Genomic DNA, 23,094 nt, shown 5'->3' with positions numbered 1-23,094 from the left:
ACGATCGTTTTTAAATTTTGCCCTATAGTAATAAAGATTGTTATACCCTAGCTGTGACGGTTCGCACTCTCGCTTCGAGCCAACTAATTATATTCTGTGTTTACATAGCTAATATAAGCAGGTATCGCTTATGTACATATTGAGTAAATATGGCACCTCACCACAGCAAGCTATAACCGTGCACATATGAAGGACTCAATTCAGAACTTTACCAACGGCAATGCATGAATCGATTTTTAATAAGTGTAATATTTGATTATATGGACGGGTCATGTTCCTCTCTCCGAAAGTATATATTTGCTCGCCAATGTGACACTTTATATTAAGGAATTATCGACGAACTATTTACACTAACAGTATTTCAGGATTACGTCACAGTTTAAAGAAAAAAATGTTTCATTTCATTATTTTTCTTCAGTTTGAATCTCCAGTCGCAGTGAACTACATAAGAGGCCGATATAAGTAGAGGGAAATAAATTATTAACATCAGTTGTATTGTGACACAACCCACCGCAAGTAAAGAAATAAACTGACAACTTCGTTTTAGTAAAGTTGAACAAACACTCAGTGTCTGACTTACTATATTCTCAGCACGTAGCTTTACAGTAAACTAACTATAGATGATTTTTAAATATTAAATTAGAGGTCTGTGTTTTAACTGCATTTGGAAGTCTTGTATTGAAGAATAAAATTCTACAGAAAAATTTATGTTTACGTAAAATTAACACTGAGTTCTTGGCGAAAGAGGATTAAAGATAAATAATTAAATAAACTTTAAAAACAACATATTCCCCAATTAAGATGAACTTATATTCGATTTAAGCAATACCTCAGCAACACAAGATATCAAAAATAATTGACTCTGATCTAATAAAGCTTAAGTTCTTCTCCAGTGCTTGGCACAGTTAAAACGATATTTAAAATTCATCTTGCTGTAGTCGACGAAAGTGAAGAAATTCCCGCTTTAGAATTGCACACCTAAACAGAAACGTTGTGAGTTGGAGTTATAAAGAGAATCTTTTTTATCAACGCGAAACAAAACAGTGTAAATACATTCTTTCTTTACTTAATTAAATATTCTTACCTTCGTTCAATATCTTCTTTTTTCAAATCCTCTTCACGCATTTCTGAATCATTCTAAACAAAATGTTTGAACGTTGGTTTGTTGCAGTATTACTAATAAAGTCAAAAAACAAACCTTTATTGCTTCATACGTGGCATCGACACCCATAGAAGAATCATCAGATTCTGCATTTACAGTAAACTTGCAGAGCTGGCGTCGTAATTCCTGCAAATATATGATTTAGTTATCTTTATTAAACAAATGAAACAAATTACTTCTGAAACAGAAGTTGATGATTTGAGACTTTCAAAGTTCTTCAAAGCTTCCAGAATTTCTGATTCCATTGCGTATTCTGAATCCCATTCATAATTATCTTCCACAGAGGAGTTGTCCCGTCTTGACCTGGTTTAACTTTGTCATTACTCGTTTACCAAAATGTAGTCCAGAGATATATTTTTTGCCATTACTCGTTTACCAAAATGTAGTCCAGTTTATAATTGGGATACACATATGGTCTGAAACAATATTTACTATCAAAACAAATATAGTATCGTGGGGTAAGATGGGACACCTTTGCCACATAATGTCCAAATAACATGATCGTGTTTTAAACAATTAACAACGGCCTATAAAAATCCTGAGGATACGGTTTTATAATTATTTAAATGTTCTTTGTTTACTACCAAATGGGACGAGGAAATAGAATAAAAAGTTGTTCTATCTTTGCCCATCGTACTATACATAAACATTTAGTACCAGGTAATGTTTAAATGCACCGCACAGTGTAAGCTTAGAGCGATACACACCTGTCAGAATTCCTTGCTCCCTTAGTTCCTGGTGATGAAAGTAAAGTATCTTGTGTGACGTAACCACTACTTGTTGATTCACCATGCCGGTTATGACGTGGGTGGGCGGTATTGGTACATTCATCGGCTCCACCTCCGAAAAACTTGCATTTTGCTTGTTCATCTGATGAAGGATGACGGATTGTAATTGTCTAAAACTTTTGTGTATAATAATCTAACCTTTAAATGCATTGGCAGACCGAACATCTCCGGTGGTAATGGTACTATCGCCATTGAACGAAGAATTACTGATCGTTGGACAATTATTTGAAGAAGTGGTTCCGCCCCGAAGGTCGGTTTGAAGACATGCGTCAATGCCAGAAACTGCAGTTTCCGGCGGTAAGTAAGAATTTATCGGCAAGGAAAGAGTTTTTAGTTTAGAAAGTCTACCAAGGCTTCCCCATTGGCATGTGCTCGTGTCAGTTTGAAGATCCTGCATTAGATTATAAGGCTTATTGATTTGATCCGGCGAACATGTTTTAGAAGGCTCGAAGTTTTGAGGGTGAGCTTTAAATTTACGCGGACTACACGACGACGATGAAGTTGGGGAAGAAACAGATTTGTCATTGTTTTCAACTCGTAAAGAATCAGGGATGTCGGCAAGGGATATCACTGTCGGTTTCGGGATGAAAGAAGTTGATATTTCAATACTAGGTTGCAAACTTTGATCCAACAGCTGTGGTGCTGTACCGGAAAACTTAGATCTCGTATTTCTTGGATGGGAGGATGTGTTTATCTCGTCTGCCTCCTTCAACTTAAGTTGAGGAAATCCTCGTTCCCTTCTCCTTATCTCACGGGTGGGACTCAACAGCGCCTCAAGTGACGTACGGTGTTTCGGTGAGATGTCGCTCCTTTCTATCGATGGTCTCTGTATTGAAATATTGGGTAAAGTCACTAATGCATTTTTGCCTTTAAAAATTTAAAACGTTTCCAATTTCGTTCCGAAATGACGAATTCTGTTTCGAAAACGAATTTTTGTTTCCAAATTTTCCTTCTCGAAACGATTTGTACAATATTTTTGTTCCCATTTTTTTTAAATCGTTATTTGGGTATAGTTCGTAACAATTTAATTGTTTTTAACTGATGATCTACCGTTAATCATAGTTAACAAGTGCATTACACGCGGTAAATCCTAAATTATCATCAAATAATAAATACCTTTTGTCGCGAGAACGACGATTCCTCCGACTTCATTCCCATCTTATTTGATCCTTTCCAAAACAAACTGAACATGTTTTATTTTGTTATATCATCACAACAACTATCAACATGCTTGCGAACACTTAGTTACAATCATGCTTACAACTCAACACATAATACTCACCAACTTTTAAAGGATTCCTTAACAGTTCTTTAACGACTTGCTTCGTCAGACTCTTGATGTAACGAACCTCGATGTCACTGTTACTGCAGTCGATCTCTAGCGCTACGGAGCGGTCGTCCAAACTGTGGTTTTGATTCCACCGATGCGGTCTAGCACGCTCATAGTCACAACTGTAGCTGGCTCGAGTTCTTGGTCTTCTGTGTTGCAAGAGAAATTGTTCTTTGTTAAAAGATTGCTCCCTGAGTGGATTTTGATCATTGGGACGGTTTTTAATTGGAGATGAAGACAAAAGTGGAGTCTGGTGTGACGTAATATCACTGATGTCACAAAATCGACTTCCATATCCAGCTATTACAACGTCATCGATTTGTTGTTGGTGATCTCTTGAAATTACATTGTCATTGTCCTGACATAAGTTTGGATGTGGAGAGGTGACACCGTGGGGCGAGTCAAAGCCAACAACACCAAAAACAAGATCATCTTTAATTTGTGGTGACTCTTCGTGCCGTCTGTCTTCAAACGATATACGTCGTACAAAAGTTCTACTGCTTGTAGTTCCATTTAAATCAGGTACACATGAAGTTGATAAAGTTTCTTTGAGGTAATCGGGTACACCGGAAAATGGTCGACTTGGTAACGTGGCATCTACAGAACAATGTTCAGGTCATGCGGTTAAAACCAAAAGAAATATCATTTTAAAAACACTTACTCTTATTGTATTTTACTCCCAAAACCTTTCGCATATTCTCTTGTTGGGCGAATAAAACTTTGACAGCAGTTTCACGTCTGGTTCGAATGGAGTCATTATCTTTACTTCTTTGATTATGGTTCAAGCCACCAACATCTTGAGAAAACGATTGATGGAGCAAACAGTCTTCTGAATCTGTTTATATTGAAAAAAATAATCAATAAAGTATCCATCATTCACATAAGCGTGGTAACTTTTACTAACCTATGTTATTTTCAGAACTAAATACGGACCGGTTTTTCAAAACGTTAGTCTTGTAGGTTTGGTCCGAGGCAGCTGAAGTAAAACCATCAGTTCTTGTCAAGTGAAAATTCCGCTCCTTATCTTGTTTATCATCATAACTGCGCAAATAAATGATTACACATAAAAACAAAATTTTGAAAGATATTAGTTTACCTTATTTGGTTTTCATCGGAGGAAGAAACATTACTTCTTGAAGGAGAACCTGAGATATATTAATGTGCTTTCATACTTTAAGAATAAAATAACAATTCAAACCATTTGTTTTGTTTTCTCTTTGAAGTTTGCGTCGACGGTGCAGCCAAGTGATCACCCCTACCAAGATGAGAATGGCCAGGATACAACCAAACACCCCACCTATGATGGAACCATCACCGGTTTTCACAAATTCTTTGTCAACATATATTGGGTAGGCCGTTAAACCTGGGTGATAACATTTATATTGGTGGCAGTCGCATTAGGCTAATTAGATATAGTAGGGTGGGGAAAGACGGGACACCTTTAGCACATAACATCCAAACATCCTGATCGTGTTTGTAACAATTTACTCGGGAGGAAAACAGTTTTAAAATTCTTCAAATGTTCTTTGTTTACCACCAAATATGACGAGAAAATGGAATAGGAAGGTGTTCCATCTCCCCCCACTCTACTATAATATTCTAATGTATGTTAATTAGTTTTACCCTTTGTGGATATGTTAAAAGGAACACTTGGTTCGCTATACTGGAATGAGGTAACAGCCATTATTTGTATTTCGTATATTTGATTCCGATACAGTTTGTTTGGTTCAATGACGTAAGATGAAACGTTGTTCGGTGCTATGTCTAATCGTTTCCACTCTGCAACCAAACTTCTTTTTCGTCGCACTTCTGAAACTATGGTATAAATGTAAATCAAATTGTTCGTAATTTAGTAAAATATAAAATAACAATAACAAGTAACCTCCGTTGGCAACCGGGATTGGCAAGGGTGTAGTGATTAAAATGGAGAGGTCTTCACCAATTCTTCTGTATTCTATTACGTAACCAATGACTGAAGAGACGTCGTTATATTCCCATTCTATAATAACTTTACCATCAGGTGTAGTTCGCGAAGCAAGATTTGACGGTCGAGCAATGAAAGCTGGCGTAGGGGAACTGCGTGCGGTTGCTACTGAAACGAAAATAAACCTAAGCACCCGTGCGCTTAGCAGTCCATTTAACTAAAATATGTACAAATACATACCACTTGTCTTGACTGTTTTGGTTACACTAAATGGTCCCTTTCCAGCTTGATTAGACGGAATGACTGCCACTTCATACGTCGTTCCTGGAATCAAGTTTTGCAGTACAGCTTCATTCCTAGTGTTGGAAAATATTGTTCTCCATGTATGATTGCCCTGGTCCAAACGTTTATACCTTGGAAACAAAAATTGTGAAAAATAAAAACATATTTTTTAATATGGTTATTGTCTTACCATAACGTAAACACTTGAGTGTAACCACCGCTATACCCGGCGTTCCATTTTACTGAAACCGAAGTATCGCTTACGACCCATGTTGTTAAGTTACTGACGCCATGTGGTGTCGTATCTGTTTGAAATTAAATTATTACTAGGTTGCATTAAAATATATAAACAAAACAAAATAAAAAAATTATAAACATGAGAATTTATAACAGCGCGCCCTATTTGTAACCGATATGGCTCAATTTATAAAACAAACTTAAATCAACTTACATGTAACAATTATCATAACATTAGTTGTTACATCACCGACTTGATTTGAAAGAACACATTGCCAAACACCATGATGTGATTTACGCAATGATAGAATACTTAGATTACCACCATCAACACAATATGTCGCTGGTACCTTGGATGATACCTGTATATAAATAAGTAAGGATATTATCCACAACAAACTTTCGTGTGTTATTTTATTCTTTTAAAGTTTTGACTCGTCTGTCCGCTAGGTGTAGCGACCACGCTTATTTTCTTTCAATTAAACTTAAACATGTTTTTACTTATTAGCGTGCTTTAACAACTGCAGTTTTGTCGCTATATCCTGTCTTTTCGTTTAAAATATTCCAAAATCTTTACCACCTTAGTCGAAGAGACGAATAAAAGTAATAGAATGTTAAGTTTTGCTATGTAGGAAAATACCTTCCGCCAAGATATACTGGGTGTAGGATCAGCGATACCAGCACATGGGATCAGCAATTGTGAACCGACGCTTTGTTCATAAATTCCTTTTGGACGAATTGTAAACCTCGGAGGGTCCCTTATGACAACGTGTGTTGGTGGGGATTTACCTACAGTACCCACGATATTATAAGGTGTACATGTGTAACGACCGGCGTCACTTTGAATTACTGAGTGGATGATTAGACTTCCATTACCATCAGTTGACATTCTTGAATTCTGAAAAGTAATAAATTGTTTAAAACATTCGCGTTTAAAACTTGTGAGATATTGAATTTATGTCAATATTCATCGTTGACACTTTTAATTCAAATAAAAAGTAAGTGAGGTTGGGGAATGTTTAATAATTCAATAACTGAAGGTTTGGATGCGAAGTAATGCACGGAAAGATCATCCTGTCAACTCTTTTATCTTGATCAAGCGCAAATGCGAAATCGATACAAACGTTTGCTTGTGTTTCACCACTTGCTAAAGCACGTTCAGCAGAAGAATTCTTCACAAAGTGATTTAAGCGGCTGGATGGCATTGGTTAAAAAAGCCAAAAGTCAAAACAACACATATACTCGTGTCCGTAACTGCACAGACACTATACAGAAAAATACACATTACAAAACATTGTTTTAAGACCAGAAAATCGATGAAAACAGAAGGCATAGATATTATTTCACCTGCTGAATGCGTATTACGAAATTATCTTTTTCCCAGATTATTCTGTTCACTTGTGGTTCAGCTAAAGTAGGGCAGAACAACTTGACTGGCAGGGAAATACCCGCATATACTATCGATGGCATGTGTGTCACGCGTGCACGAACTAAAAAATGGTGTTAATTTTTAATGTAAGTCTTAATGTTAGTTTTAACTGTAGTTTTTACTGTACAAAAATATCTAGTTAAACAGTTCAACAACGACGTCTACTTAACAACCAAATAACTTTTGGGTCGTTTCTTTTAATCCAAGATTTTGTGCAGTGGGCAGGTATATGATTGGACAACTTTATATTTTTAAGTGATTAAAACCAATAGTCAAATGCCAGGCACCTAGAAGGTTGCAGCATGTATGTAGCCAGTATACAAAAGATATAGTAGGGTGGGGGAAGATGGGACACCTTTTCAATCTATTTTCTCCTCCAATTTGGTAGTAAACAAACATTCAACGATTTTTTATAAAACTGTATCCTCACGGCTCCCATAGACCGTTGTTAACTGTTTAAAACACGATCAGAATATTTATTTATTATGTGTCAAAGGTGTCCCATCTTCCCCCACCCTACTATACATTAAAACTCCCTTAAAAGATACATTTAAGTTCAATGCCTGTCATTGATAATAGTATGTGCTCACGTTTTATTTAAAGATTGCAGCTGAATAATGGGTAAGCCGTAAATGAATAGAATGACAGTTGAGTTAAGCATGATTGAAATGTTGCGAATATCTTACATTCCACTCGAAGACTTGCAGAAGATGTGATCGGTGAACCGTAACCGTTGGTTGCTTCACACGTGACCGTACCCTTGTCTGTCAATATGACGTCATATATGTATAAAGTGTGGTCGTCCAACACGTTGTATCTACCACGAAGGTTCTCAGAAGATGTAACAGGTGTACCATTGTGATACCACCTAGAATACGAGGTATTTTGGGTTCTGGGCGTTTCATCGACTTAAGTACTGCAAGCTAGTTGGAATTATACTTACTTGTACGATATCGCTGATGGATAACCTTTGGCTTCACACGAGAACAAAGCTGTTCCCGCTTCTTTTGGCGTAAAATCTTGAGGTAATTTGGTAAAAACGGGAGGTGCTGAAATAAATCGAGTGTGATATTTTTTTCTAAATTGTAGCAAACATTTTATATGACTGGTGACATGAATTCACCTGAGACATATACCACAGTTGTGTGCTGGACCTGACCTTGTACACTTTGGGCACGACACGTATACCGTCCACTGTGAGAACGACGTAGTTTCGGTATATGAAGCTCCCCTTCGTTTAACTTTATACCATTCTGAAATAATGGTTTTTAGCATTTAGCTATATCAATTTGGTGTATTGAACTTTTGTGAAGGAGTTATAATAGTTTTAAACCAAATTTACCTGCCCATCTCGAATGGACCAGTCATCTTTCGTCCACGTAATAACAGGTTGTGGTACTCCACTCGCTAAGCATCTTAACAGTAGGGAGCTCCCTTCCTTGCCCTGCTCAGTGGGTGGTGGGGTGACCACAAGCGTGGGAGGAGCTGAAAAGTACTTTGCATCAAATTACATGAGCTTCAAATATCTATGTAACGTAGCGCACAAAAAATGGATCGATGGTGTCCCTTCGGGTATCGCAGGCAAATACGATGCTTTAAATTTATCATTGCTTTGCTTCGACTCATCAATAATATTAATAACTTAAGTCCAACATCGTTATGGGATTTGTTTAATAGCATCGATCGTACGAGAAGTTATTGCATTTATACTTCCGTTATAGGTCGCCCGGTGTTCAATTTGAATGCCACTATTTGTAAAAGTTCTATACTTTTGCTATAGTGTCTAATACATTTAACGATTCATAAAGCAGACACAGATAAGTTTCAGTGCTTGCTGCACTTTGTCAACTTGACGTTTGAAAATTTTCCCCCAATCACCGATGCAGGCAATGAACCGTGACTCATGTTGCCATGGAAACAAGTTTGAATGTGTTTACTGCATTCTAATTGGGCGATGGAAGATAAGAAAGTGAGTGGTTTCCATATAAGCGGTTCAACCACCGACATGTTGATCAATCGTCGTTTTAAATGACGCTTAATTAATCAACGTAAATACCGAAGCAAGCGGATTAGTTTAAATTAACTACAATCATAAGGTTTCAATAAAATCTCAAGCTTCATATCATGTAAGAAGTTAATCCGGGCAGAAACGAAATCCCGTAATCGGATTCCATTATATTTCAAATCATTTTCAACGCCATTCGACCACACATACGCGATGTCTTAGTAGTTTGTGTACTGATACGATCTATATATTCGCGTCAGTAATCAATCGGTTATTTAAATGTATTTGACAACTGAATGATTGCACAATTGCAAAAAAAACAACTTACTATCTTTTTACAATTTTAACAAGTTTTTAACTAAACCAAAGCAGCCAATAGCCAATGTTTTAAAATAAGTTAAACTAAAATCGTATGTCACCATGCTATTGTTTTCCGCACTTGTACCATCTTTCGATACTGTATTTCGAAGTCATTAATATTTTATATCGCTAGATTAAGTTGAATTTTAGGACTTATTGAGTTGCAAATTGCATTAGCAACCCTTGTAATACAATGATACTACAATAATATATAAAAAAAAACGTCTGTTTCTGTTTTTACAATGAAATTTGTGGTAAGACATGTAACAAATTACTTTAATTAATATAAAAGTAAGCATCACCTCCGTTGAGACCTGCACGAGCACTGCGAATAATTAGATTTACGACTATGACGTAAGCAATAGTCGTGTTCAACCATGCTGTACATTGACTCTTTGCCCGACAGCTTGTTGCATTTATCTTTGAAGAATACAACATTCTTGCGAAACTTTCATAATCTTAGCAATGATATATCCAACTCCACGGTGTTGTAGAGAACTTTAAACCTAACTACATTACAATCTTTAAAATAAATGGTAATAACTATATACGCTACGGAACTATATATACGGCTACAGTACATAATCTGACAGAATCTGCTACACTACTTGTTCGACCTTGCTTCGGCTGGAAAGAAGTCGATCTATATAGGTGGGGCAGCTACCATCCAGACATCGTTGCGGTTATTTTTTCTGCAAATATGGCTCAATATCTTTGAGAGACAAGTGATAGCTATACTAAGCGCGCAAGGATCGAACAGAGAACGATCGACGTTATTGAACTGGCCAATTATTGTTGGCACATTGATTATACTAGCTCATGAAAAAAAATGGGAACGAAATTATCGCAATAAAATATATAGCAAGCAGGTACACGTTAACATGATCGGTGAAAAATTGACCAAAGTTACAAATCCACACATTCAATTTTTACTCAGACAACAAATCGACGAATAAATTTGAGGAGTTATATTAAAACGTCAATACTCAAATTAATCTTCATTTATACTGTACGTCAGAAGAGGCAAATCTTATATTTGCAAATGGCATTGCTGTGTTTTATTAAATGATCGCAAAGCAAGTGGTAATGAATAAAATCTACCGGCGCCCCAGGGTGTGCAACGTCACAACATTCCTTCCCCTAAACCTACAGTTAAGATCTCACTTCCGATTCAAATACAAAATATATAAAACAATCTTTCAACGCCGGCTGCGCTCTTACTTTACGCCAGTAGCAACACATATACTCTTCAGAGCGAACACCCACTTAGTCGTTGTACGTTTATAAATAAGTTATAAGACTTCTGCAACTGCAACTACGTATGTTAGAAGCCATAACTGCCAAGACTAGTTGCAACTGCTTTTACTGGCGGTCAATGCTAATTTATTTAAACGCCTGCACTTAATCCTGGATCCTGCGCTGTAATTCACTCGATGAAAAGGATAGGCAGCAAGAATATCGACTGCCCGGGCGCTGCCACGACGCTAATTAAAGATTGCACTATCTGACAATGCACTTTTTAGGTACATAAATCGAGCACAATAAGCAATTAAGACTAGCATTGGTAATACACTTTATGGCCATGTTTAATCTAGAGTTTTTTATAGACCACAAACCAATAAAATACTAAAAAAGGTGACGTACAAATAATTAAACAACTACTGACGTAAATTAACCGCCTGTAGAAAAAAGTTTGCATACGTATGAACATTTGAATTTTGTATGCAAGTAACCTCGAATTTGACCCCATATGTCATTAACCAAGTAGAACAAAAATGTATTTTAAAATGACGAAATTTATCCTCACATGTTAATAATCAACGTACCGTAATCAACGTACAGCTTCTGCATATATACGTATGTACGAGTATATTGCTCTGTGGCGCCTCCTACTAAAAACGTTCTACTTTTTAGCCTTTCCGACAGAGGGCGCTATGGTTGCACTTACAAGTAAAAACCGAACCTTTCCGAATAAAAACGACGTAAAAACAGTGGTTCGTTCGAACGCTCCGAATATACCCAAATGCAGCCTGAAACCACTTGCTAACAAAGCTTTGGTTTTAAGACACCAAGAAACAATCCTACATATTTTGAAACTAGTTCTTATATTTAGAAAACGGCGCAATTTGAAACGTTGACAAAGAAGAAACGACGCTTTTGGTACGGATTATCAATTTAAACATGCAAAACTAGCAAATATTTGATGTTTAGAATATGTAGACCTAACGAGGTAAAATGTACATAATTACTGGGTTGTTACAACTGAAAACATACACAGCGAGGTAAAGGCAACATAATAGTTATCATTTAATATATCAAGGTTGAGTTATGTGCCAAGTACTTTTCTAGTAGTGTGGGGTATGTCCTGATCGTGTTTTGAACAACAATTACCAACGGTCTATATGGGAGTCGTGGGGATATGGTTTTATAATTCTTTAAATGTTCTTTGTTTACTACCAAATTGGGAGAGAAAATTGAATGAAAATGTGTCCCATCTTCCCCCGTCCTACCATATCATAATCTTAGAGTTGGACTTAATAATTTAGCGGTGTTAATTCAGATATTTTATAAAGTAAAGCTTATAGCCTACACCTTGTTTAACACACTCAACACTTTGGTGCTACAGGAATTGCAGCAAACGTGCACATATCACCCACATCCCAATAACACTGAGTGAACAACCAAAATCACCGAAGAGAAATCGATAACACCGAAGACATCATGACGATTGCTCGCCGTCTGTCGTTTTACTTATTTTTTACTAAATCAAATTTATTTTATAACAAAATTGTCATCAACGTTTTTGGTACAAGCTTTTGGGATTAGAAGCGAATGTACGGTATTTTGTTTTCAACATAATGACTACAAGCGTTTACTTATACTGGACACTAATGGGTGTTTTCGGTTAAAAAATAAATTTTAGTTACAAGCATGACAGCTAGACGGTGAACCCCTCTAGCCACACGAATATATAGTAGGGTGGGGAAAGATGGGAAACTTTATTATTCTATTTTCACGTCACATTTGATGGTAAACATAGACAGTTCAAACTATTGTAAAATCGCATCCTCATGACTCCCATATATAGACCGTTATTAATTGTTTAAAACACCATCAGGATATTATTTAGATATTCTGAGCTAAAGGTGCCCCATCTTCCTTCACCCTACTATATATGTGGAGGAATGAATAGGATGAAGAAATAAACTGAATTTTAACCGTGCAGCACTGCAAGTACGTGGCCACGTGGTTTATGAAATATGTATGTACATTCGCTCGACATAATCTCCAAATTAATTTCAATTATTGGACCACGTTCAATGTCATGCCCCATGTAAATAGGTTTACAGAAATAATTATTCGTGTAGCAAAATCTGCACATCGTTTCTCTCTGTTACATACACCAATGTAATATAAACATACTTCTCTGTTTGAACTGGTAACCAAAAACTTTTCACAAATTTACAATATATAGACTAAGAGTTACAAACCACGTGGCACAAATTGTAAACGTTATATAGAACTTAATGCTGTCACCATTGTGGCTGTGTTTATGACCTTGAATAAAATAAAGGTTATGGCCTTGGTGACCGCTAGGTTGGAGCAATGTCCGTTAAGTGTCTTGCCCAAGGACACGTGCGCCAATCCGAATTGATATCGACGTCGAGCATCGAACCGTGTGTACGCTTTAAATACTGTGCAAGCGCCTAAACCAGTGGAGCTGGGACATGAAATATATTTACTTATACGTATGTACCTTCCACCACCAAACGAACAGTAACATCGTCTTCTTTCATTGGGAACTTTTCATTGAGAAATAGGACCCTGCATACATATATTCCAGCATCATCCGTTGTTACGTTGCGCATTAGAAGAGACGCATCTGGAATTGTTGAATTCTTGATCGAAATCCGTCCTTTAAATAACATCTCGTTCATCATCATAATTTTATCTCGTTCGAGATTATACACTTGTTTATTGTTATGGTAAAGTTATTTATTACTACGCATTATAGTAAAACAGGTAATATAGTTTACCTTACGGTAAATGTGCATGTAAAGGTGTAAACAACTTATGAAATCATTCTATTCGATTTGTGATATAGTCTAGTGGGGAAAGATAGGACACCCTCTCATTCTATTATCTCGTCCCCTATTTTAACGGCTCTTATATACCGTTGTTAATTGTTTATTACACAATAAGAATATTTGAATATTATTTGCCAAAGGTGTCCCTTCCTACTCCGCAGTAAAAACGTTTTATTTACCTCCATATGCGGAGCTGACTTGCGCACGACCTTTCCATATTTTCATCATGATTGGGATATTTTCACCGTGACGTAACCATTCGATGACGTAGGGTGAGAACATTTGGGAATCGTGGGTAACATCACAAGGAAGTATAACGGTTTCACCTTGATTGCATTTCACCTCTAAATTAAACAGATTAAGTAAATCATTTTTAGAAATGTTTTTTCTGTAATTTTGGCTGTTTTTATGGACTATAGTGTATATTGAGAGATCATCATGTTACCGTGATTATGAGATGTAGTTTAGTAAAGCTAAGTGCTACAGGAAATAGGTTGATTAAATCTGATTACAACGATCAATAACTGGCGTTGTAATCAGCGAGTTCCAGACGTGTGTTCCAACGTGAGCATGTCGAACAGACGAACGTGCGTTCAATTGGCAGTTTGCAGATTCCACTAAATCGCCGCGAAATCAATTATAGGCTTTGACGTTTTTAACGGCGACCAATTAAACAAATGCAGAAAAGGGAAGAGAGAGCGAGAGAGGGGGCGAGTGGAAACAGGCGCAAATCAATATCAGCAATTCTGCCACATGCTAATCCGATTGTGGAACGCCTAAAACTAGAGTGAAAAACAAGACCGTGTGTTACCGCATAGTTAATTCTCAGTTATTTAACAAAATTGATTTGACAAAGTGTATTAAGGTCGACAGAATCAATATACGGTATTTCATTAAAAGCGTTAAAAATGCATAAAGTTAAAGATAACGCTAAAATTATTTTGTGTTCGAGTTTAATTTGAAGTTGAATATTTAAACTGACAGAGGCAAAACCACAACGTACATTTCATATGTGTCACGATAAAACATCTAAAGGTTTCATTGATTTTCACTTGGGTAAATTGACTTAACGAAAACGGAAAATTTGGCTTGTTACGGCTCGCATTGACATTTCATTAGACCAAAGCAGTTTTAAATTGAATAAAATCACTAATAACTTTTATGTTCGTATATACAGAACGTTTTAAGGAGTTTTCCTCAGACGTCTGATCAATATGAGAGCTCACAATAATTAAATCTAAAAACCTAAACGGCCTGAAAGAGTTTTATTATTTATAAGCTGGGAGGTGACAAGTCACCTTTTGAGGAACAATACGATGTTAAGATTGCAAGAAACGAAAACTAATTCCTATACACGCTTGTAATACTTCTTGATCACAAGTGGTAAATGAACCACATATATTAGGGTGCGGGGGGGAAATGAGACACCTTTTCGTTCTATTTTCTCGTCCCATTTGGTTGTAAACAAGTCATCCACAAAATTGTATAACCGTATCCTCACGACTTCCATGGACCGTTGTTAATTGATTAAAACATCCGGGTATTTGGATATTGTGTGCTAAAGTTGTGCCATCTTACCCCACAGTACTATACAGACAAAGAAGCTTAAGTAGCACGTGGAAAAGTAACATCAATAAGTCAACAGTACGTCAATTGTTGTTTTTGCCTTCGCTAAAATTAAAAATCAAGGTATTTGCGTGCGCAACAATAAAGCGACGACTATCCAACCATAATGTGTGATACGCCTGTCGCTGAAGTGTAGTTTGGCAAAATCGGTCTCATGAGTATAGTAGAGCAGTCGAGAGACATGAACGGAAAAACAATCAACACATAAATGTAACAACTGTATGAATCGGTTACACATACCTCCAATTAACTGCTTAGTGGTTACGATCACTAAGCAGCATGCAAGTAGTAGCAGCACGTACATATTTTCTCCCAGCTTCTATGCTGGATAAGCTCATGTTATTACCTCAATTCAGATTACAACAGCAGAGATAAACATACTTGTTAAATTATAAACTAAATGTAGAAACTACATCTGTTGGTAGTTTGGATAAGCGGAATAACATAAAATATGGTTCTGCAAAAACATATTTTCGTATTTCATTCCTGCCTACAACGTATTAGAAACAGCGCGTTAAAGCTGTTTGCTTAAATATATTCCAGTCATCGATATAATTAGCTTCCGGAGAATATAATAAGATTGAAAGCTTGGCGATGCTTCATCAACTGAATCTTTTTGAAAACAAAATATCGAAGTTCGATTATTTTATTCGTGATTGTTTTATCTCTCATTGCCACACCAATACCACAACGAGTACTATATTTTGTTTCGCCTGGCTAAACTAAGCTTAAAAACTTTCAGTTCTATTGCTCGACCAACACGTTGTCATGTTTTTGAAGCCAGCAACATCTGGTTTTGTGAGGAAGAGAAGCAATAGAAGAAGTATTGCTTCAATGTTACATGGGTTGAGAAAGAGAAATGTGAAAAAGTGGAGGGAGGGCAGAACAGAAGGCGTTCGACATTGCTGCGGATTCAATCAAAGAAACATGCCAACTGCAAGACAAAATGATTAAAACCAAGTGAATACAAAGATCGAATATCGCAATTAACCGAAAGTAGTCTGAATCAGCTGCTGTTCGGTATTAAACCAGATTTTTAATTTAAAAACGAAACAAACATTGTGAATGTTGATGGATAAAACATATTTTTACACAAAACATTTAATGTTTGTAAATGCCATATTGTACGTCAATACTTAATACACCAACAAATAGCTTCCGAAATGTAATTCATATATAGTAGTGTGGGGAAGATAGGACACATTTAGCACAGAATATCCAAATATCCTGATCATTTTTTAAACAATTAACAACAGTCTATTAGAGTCGTGAGCATCCAGTTTTATAATTCTTTGAATGTTCCTAGTCTACTACCAAATGGGAATAGAAAATGGAATAAAAAGGTGTCCCATCTTCCCCCACCCTATTATATCACTCATTTGTTTAGTTTATAAACAAGTTAAATTTAATCTATCATTTATTCGTTTGCCTGATTAATTGTTTCCGATCACTTCATTTATCTATTCTTGTATGCCCTGGCAAGTAGCGGAATAAAATAAGACAAACTTGAATTTCTCATTGAGACAAAACTTAAGTTTATCACTCTACCGTTCTTTGTATTGTTATAGAAACTATTAAAGTATCATGAAGAAACAGCTGTATTTTAACAATGCAATATACGTATACGTTCTATGCTTTTCAATTAAATACAAGGATCCACTCATTGTATTTACTATCGCCGTATGCATAATCGGAGCTTCTATTTTCTATTATACGACTCAGACAACGGTGGGAGGTATTTGTTGTACGTTTTGCGTCTAGTTTGTCGATTATCGTTTAAACCTTCCATCTCCTCTCGACTAAATAGTTCGTTTGAAGCTAACACAATCGGTTCGAGGACTATCCCCGGCGATGAATTGCAGTTGTTTATCGGGGTCTTTAATAACTCTGCGTTTTCACTTGCATTTACAGGCCGTGGGCGGGCCCGCTTCTTATGACGTCGGGGTGACGTAAAGATACCAAGTCCTGAGTCACAGGATTCATTAGCTGTACTCGTAGATAAATTCTGGTTACTAAAATGTTTCCTAGTTTTTTCTTCTTTATCGTTGCTACGTAGGGTGGGCTGGTATGCTTCTTGATCATCCGACAGCATACTCATCGCATCCGAGAGTCCATCTGTGATACAACAATCTGATAACGATGAAGATGTATTTTGACGATTTCTTCTCGACCTTCTGATATTGTTCCCATTACAATTTAAAGGACTGTCATCCACACAACTGTATGCCAAGCCATTTTTAACGTTTAAAACCGTTAACGGTTCAGCTTTCTCAGTTAGTTTATTTAATTTACTTTTGTTTGTACTTCGAGGAACAGATAAAGTAGAGTTATCTTCAATCGATAAATTTCTAATAGGCGTCACGACAGTTGGCGGGTTTCTATTTCTTCTACGTTGACGACGTGTTGGCGTTGAAATTTTATTTTCAGAGGCCTGTTTGTTTTTGCTGTTTCTAGCGAGGTTAGAATTCGATAACAGAGGTTCCTTTTCTTTGGGTTTTGGTAATATAGGAATAATTGTGTTATTTGAATTTGTCTCATTTGTTCCAATCGAAGATGTGGCAACATTGTATTCTTCAAGTTTGTGCCGTTCTGAACGTCGACGTTGGTTCGTCTTCCTTAAACTGTTGGTCTTTACAATATCGTCACATACCAGTTCATTGCTAAGTATGAATGTTGCATCGTAATCTCGAGTTCGTTTATTTCCTTCATTACACTCTGCTTTATCCAAGAAATCACAATTACGAGGATTGTTACTTAAAGTTACTGTGTTCTCTCTTGATATAGCAGGACGCGGTTTTGTCGGACGGTCATTTACTTCTATAGCTGGAAGCGGTTTCAGTGAATCAGTTTTCATGAGAGATATTTCAGAGTTATCATGAAGAGCATTCAAAAATTCCTGTGCTGACTTCGAAATGTCGTCAGTACCTGTAAGCCGTAGTCTTCTTCGTTTTAATGCAGCTACGCGAAGTTTTGGTGAAAGGAGACATTCTTCTGGGGGTGTTGCTGTCATATTCTGTTAATAACACTACTTTTATTCTAGAATTAAAGTAATGCAAAGCAATCTTGAAAACATTAGTTGTACTTACTTCTATTATTATCAAATTGCGCTTTTCGTGCACATATTATATGATGTGCATTCATTCAGATAATACATGCTTCGAGGTACTGATCGCAGTTTAAGTTACTAAATGCCTAATATTCCTTCCCTACAGATTAAATCGGTTGTGGTTTTAGTTGCTGCGCGTCCTGAACCTAAAGTAGCAAAACTAACGCTTAAAACCTACACAAAGTATAGGCTGATGGGGGCGAAGAGTCAATTTGGAAGCCATTAGATTCGAGATCAACTCAAATTTTCGACCGAGTCACGAAACTAAGTGCTCTTGAAAAGTCCTTCAACTAAGCGAGTTGTAGTAGCCGCTCAAACAACTAAAATAATAAAACGCTTTGCAACAGCGTAATCTGTGGGTGAATAATTATAAAGGTTCACAACTTAACGAAATAGTTAATAAAAATAATATAGTTTCGATATTCTTGTTTATTAGCTCTATTCTTGGTTGGGCCGATCACATAAAACGTACAAACGCCGATATAAAATACAGTATATATAGGGTAAACTGGGACGTTGTTTAAGTTAGGCCACTTTTTAAAATCCCCTTTTATTGCGAGTCCTTATTTTATAACAAACAATAACTAACACATAATATTTGACAGTATTCTCACGGTCCAACAAAAGCCCGCGGTAAAGCGATTCATATGTTTTAAGTATTATAAAACTCTTTGTTGCAAAAATAAACCTTTTTTATCATAATACAGTAGGGTATGGTATAGCCTATCTCAGTCAATGCATTTCTGAAATTTTGTTTCTAAATTTGTTTCTCCGAAACGAAATATGTTTCTAAATGCACTATTTTGTTTCCAGAAACAAAATTTTAGAAACGTTTTTTTTCAAAAGAAACAAACAACTTTGTTTATGTTGTAAAAATTAAAATTTGTTTCTGAACAATTTATTTCGTTTCGCACACTGGATGGCAACAAAGAGTAGTATTTACTGTAAATCCGCACTGGTCTTCCTAATATGATATTATTATTACCAGAAACATAAAAAAGTGTTTCTGAAACAAAATAATATGTTTCTATGGAAACAAAATAACCTGTTTCTATGGAAACAAACTAACGTGTTTCTGAAACAAAATAAACTGTTTCTACGGAAACAAAATAAACTGTTTCTACGAAACAAAATAAACTGTTTCTACGGAAACAAAATACACTGTTTCTACGGAAACAAAATAAACTGTTTCTACGGAAACAAAATAAACTGTTTCTACGAAAACAAAATAAACTGTTTCTACGAAAAAAAAATAAACTGTTTCTACGGAAACAAAATAAAGTGTTTCTACGGAAACAAAATAAACTGTTTCTACGGAAACAAAATAACATGTTTCTACGAAAAAAAATAAACTGTTTCTACGGAAACAAAATAACAGGCTTCTAAGGAAACAAAATAAACTGTTTCTACGGAAACAAAATAACATGTTTCTACGGAAACAAAATAAACTGATTCTACGGAAACAAAATAAACTGTTTCTACGAAAAAAATAAACTGTTTCTAAGGAAACAAAATAAAGTGTTTCTACGGAAACAAAATAAACTGTTTCTACGGAAACAAAATAACATGTTTCTACGAAAAAAAATAAACTGTTTCTACGGAAACAAAATAACATGTTTCTAAGGAAACAAAATAAACTGTTTCTACGGAAACAAAATAACATGTTTCTACGGAAACAAAATAACATGTTTCTACGAAAAAAAATAAACTGTTTCTACGGAAACAAAATAAAGTGTTTCTACGGAAACAAAATAAACTGTTTCTACGGAAACAAAATAACATGTTTCTACGAAAAAAAAAACTGTTTCTACGGGCACAAAAAATAACATGTTTCTACGAAAAAAAAAACTGTTTCTACGGAAACAAAATAAATTGTTTCTAGGAACAAATAAATTGTTTCTAGAAACAGTATAATGCGTCTTTACAAACTGAAACCAAGTTTTTTGTTTCTGTGTATATCAATATGCTTCTTCAGAAACGGATTATTTTGATTTAGAATATAGTACATCTCTAATTCACTCAATTAATCCGCGATATATAGTACAATGGGGGGAGATGGGACACTTATAAGCACTCTGTATATACCTTTTAGGTTGAAATGTAAACATGAATTATGAAATTAACGTCCGTGTTTTTGTAAACATGGACCATTTTCATGTGTATTATATGGGTAAAAATAGCCATATATGGAAACACGAAATTTAACATCGTATACTTCCTTTAAGCAACTCTATGTCGATTATATATAATATTGTTTTGCGTCTATTGCAATTTTTTGTTTTCGTTTCTACAGAAACAAAATGTTTCGTTTTGAGAAACAAAAATGTTGCTAAATTCGTTTCTGTGACAATAATTCGTTTCTACAGAAACGTAATATTTTGTTTGTAGAAACGAAAATACCGATTTAGTCTAATGTTTATTAAATGAATTGTAGTATTAAACAAAATATTTATATAGCATGAAATTTCAGGTGCTACCGTCTTGATTTATAATAAACCTGCTGTGGTGTAAAAATGGTAAAATTTATGATTAGCCTAAGTTATCACGTGTCACCCACTTTTAATATTTAAACCTCTATCAGTAAATGAAAAACCTCAATTTAATTTACATTTCAAGATTTAAACATTTTATAAGAAATGTATGCAGTTTGCTAAATGAAATATTTGCAAGAAGTATATAGGTCATTTAAATATTTCAATTATATCACGATTACAAGTTTTAAAAAAGAAATGATATTATTAGTTATTAAAACGCTGGCATCCACGATGGTATGTTTATTCTTTATCGGTATAATTACTATAGCGTAGTTAATGAACATGTTAAAACGTCATAAATAGGTTTCCATAATCACGCTTAATTATTGTTTAAGATTTAATAATCGTATTGATTTGTTGCCAACTTGTGAAACGTGCTGCTACGTCGCTTACGCCACAATTTTGAATTGTCGCATCTATTTATATTATTCGAACTTTCATCGTGTAAAAAAATAATTCTTAATATACCATTTAATTTAAAATGTAAACATGAATTATAAAATTAACGTTCGTGTTTTTGTAAACATGGACCATTTTCATGTGTATTATATGGGTAAAAATAGCCATATATGGAAACACGAAAGTTAACATCGTATACTTCTTTTAAGTAAATTTATGTCGATTATATTGTAGCGGTTGAGTGTGCTTCAAGCACAGATTTTTAATATTTTAATTTATCCAAAATTTAATTAATGCTTAAAGATAGAATATGAAACAGTTGTGTTGCGTAACTATTACATCTGGGGTAACTGTGTTTATGATTAAGCGGCACATCTTGCGTTTTTAGAAACTGTATGCCCAGTCCGCTCGTTTGTCGAACTGACGCCACTTTTCAGTGTAAAACGTTCTTTCCTGTTACTGCTTTCGCACACATGTTTTATGCTATAAAAGCCCTCGTATATTCTGTGTTGACAGGGCAGTGGGAGCTTTCTTATACTCTTGCTGTCCCCACGTTTGTCTCTAGCCTAATGCCGCTCGTTTGTCACCTAATAAACTGAGTTGTCGACCTTGTGTTATACAGTCGTTACGTTAAGATGGACGCGACAATTTGACTTGTTCCTGCACCGTCAACAATATGTAATACTGTTTTGCGTCTATTGCATTTTGTTGTTGTTTTCGTTTCTACAGAAACAAAATATTTCGTTTTGAGAAACAAAAATGTTGCTAAATTCGTTTCTGTGACAATAATTCGTTTCTACAGAAGCGTAATATTTTGTTTGTAGAAACGAAAATACCGATTTAGTCTAATGTTTATTAAATGAATTGTAGCATTAAACAAAATATTTATATAGCATGAAATTTCAGGTGCTACCGTCTTGATTATAATAAACCTGCTGTGGTGTAAAAATGGTAAAATTTATGATTAGCCTAAGTTATCACGTGTCACCCACTTTTAATATTTAAACCTCTATCAGTAAATGAAAAACCTCAATTTAATTTACATTTCAAGATTTAAACATTTTATAAGAAATGTATGCAGTTTGCTAAATGAAATATTTTCAAGAAGTATATAGGTCATTTAAATATTTCAATTACATCACGATTACAAGTTTTAAAATATAATCGATATTTTTAATTATTAAAACGCTGGCATCCACGATGATATGTTCATTCTTTATCGGTATAATTACTATAGCGTAGTTAATGAACATGTTAAAACGTCATAAATAGGTTTCCATAATCACGCTTAATTATTGTTTAAGATTTAATAATCGTATTGATTTGTTGCCAACTTGTGAAACGTGCTGCTACGTCGCTTACGCCACAATTTTGAATTGTCGCATCTATTTATATTATTCAAACTTTCATCGTGAAAAAAATAATTCTGTATAAACCATTTAATTTAAAATGTAAACATGAATTATAAAATTAACGTTCGTGTTTTTGTAAACATGGACCATTTTCATGTGTATTATATGGGTAAAAATAGCCATATATGGAAACACGAAATTTAACATCGTATGCTTCCTTTAAGCAACTTTATGTCGATTATATATAATATTGTTTTGCGTCTATTGCAATTTTTTGTTTTCGTTTCTACAGAAACAAAATATTTCGTTTTGAGAAACAAAAATGTTGCTAAATTCGTTTCTGTGACAATAATTCGTTTCTACAGAAACGTAATATTTTGTTTGTAGAAACGAAAATACCGATTTAGTCTAATGTTTATTAAATGAATTGTAGTATTACACAAAATATTTATATAGCATGAAATTTCAGGTG

At 35.1% G+C, this 23,094-nt stretch overlaps 2 protein-coding genes across 4 annotated transcripts; both read right to left on the bottom strand.

Annotated features, from left to right (window-relative positions):
- Window positions 1-221: 221 nt before the first annotated feature.
- LOC149738262 (uncharacterized) lies at window positions 222-15,681 on the bottom strand. 3 transcript variants are annotated; one of them, XM_089875163.1, is made up of 26 exons: window positions 15,472-15,681; window positions 13,785-13,949; window positions 13,275-13,433; window positions 8,495-8,637; window positions 8,276-8,405; window positions 8,096-8,201; window positions 7,839-8,020; window positions 7,071-7,213; window positions 6,364-6,621; window positions 5,938-6,085; window positions 5,677-5,791; window positions 5,445-5,617; window positions 5,163-5,372; window positions 4,904-5,095; window positions 4,479-4,643; window positions 4,377-4,425; window positions 4,185-4,321; window positions 3,942-4,115; window positions 3,233-3,877; window positions 3,067-3,119; window positions 2,089-2,776; window positions 1,870-2,032; window positions 1,339-1,465; window positions 1,199-1,288; window positions 1,085-1,137; window positions 222-978 (listed from the first exon to the last, which is right to left on the bottom strand). In XM_089875163.1, exons 1-26 carry the CDS (start codon window positions 15,533-15,535, stop codon window positions 918-920), a joined length of 4,593 nt encoding a protein of 1,530 aa, XP_089731289.1. In that variant the 5' UTR covers window positions 15,536-15,681; the 3' UTR covers window positions 222-917. The 3 variants fall into 3 exon arrangements, with proteins under 3 accessions (XP_089731289.1, XP_089731290.1, XP_089731291.1); XM_089875164.1 differs by having other exon boundaries at window positions 5,163-5,369; XM_089875165.1 differs by lacking the exons at window positions 13,275-13,433; window positions 13,785-13,949; window positions 15,472-15,681 and adding an exon at window positions 9,820-11,327.
- A 1,130-nt stretch (window positions 15,682-16,811) lies between these two features.
- LOC149738261 (uncharacterized) lies at window positions 16,812-18,517 on the bottom strand. Its single transcript, XM_089875169.1, has 2 exons — window positions 18,318-18,517; window positions 16,812-18,244 (listed from the first exon to the last, which is right to left on the bottom strand). The coding sequence occupies exon 2, from the start codon at window positions 18,239-18,241 to the stop codon at window positions 16,931-16,933; it is 1,311 nt and encodes a 436-aa protein (XP_089731295.1). The 5' UTR covers window positions 18,242-18,244; window positions 18,318-18,517; the 3' UTR covers window positions 16,812-16,930.
- Between the last annotated feature and the right edge of the window lie 4,577 nt (window positions 18,518-23,094).

The sequence above is a fragment of the Ciona robusta genome, chromosome 3 (assembly GCF_009617815.1).
Source record: "Ciona robusta chromosome 3, ASM961781v2".
Classification (NCBI taxonomy): Eukaryota; Metazoa; Chordata; class Ascidiacea; order Phlebobranchia; family Cionidae; genus Ciona; species Ciona robusta.
The sequence above is the reverse complement of the archived record's forward strand: the minus strand, read 5'-3'. Positions and strand labels throughout refer to the sequence as shown.

Excerpts from the sequence above, each read along its gene's own strand:
- LOC149738262 (XM_089875163.1), bottom strand. The coding sequence starts at position 15,535 with ATGTACGTGCTGCTACTACTTGCATGCTGCTTAGTGATCGTAACCACT. Across the intron at positions 7,214-7,838 it reads TGCAAGTCTTCGAGTGGAAT|TTCGTGCACGCGTGACACAC; the intron begins GTAAGATATTCG and ends ACCATTTTTTAG. Across the intron at positions 1,138-1,198 it reads CCACGTATGAAGCAATAAAG|AATGATTCAGAAATGCGTGA; the intron begins GTTTGTTTTTTG and ends CATTTTGTTTAG.
- LOC149738261 (XM_089875169.1), bottom strand. The coding sequence starts at position 18,241 with ATGACAGCAACACCCCCAGAAGAATGTCTCCTTTCACCAAAACTTCGC.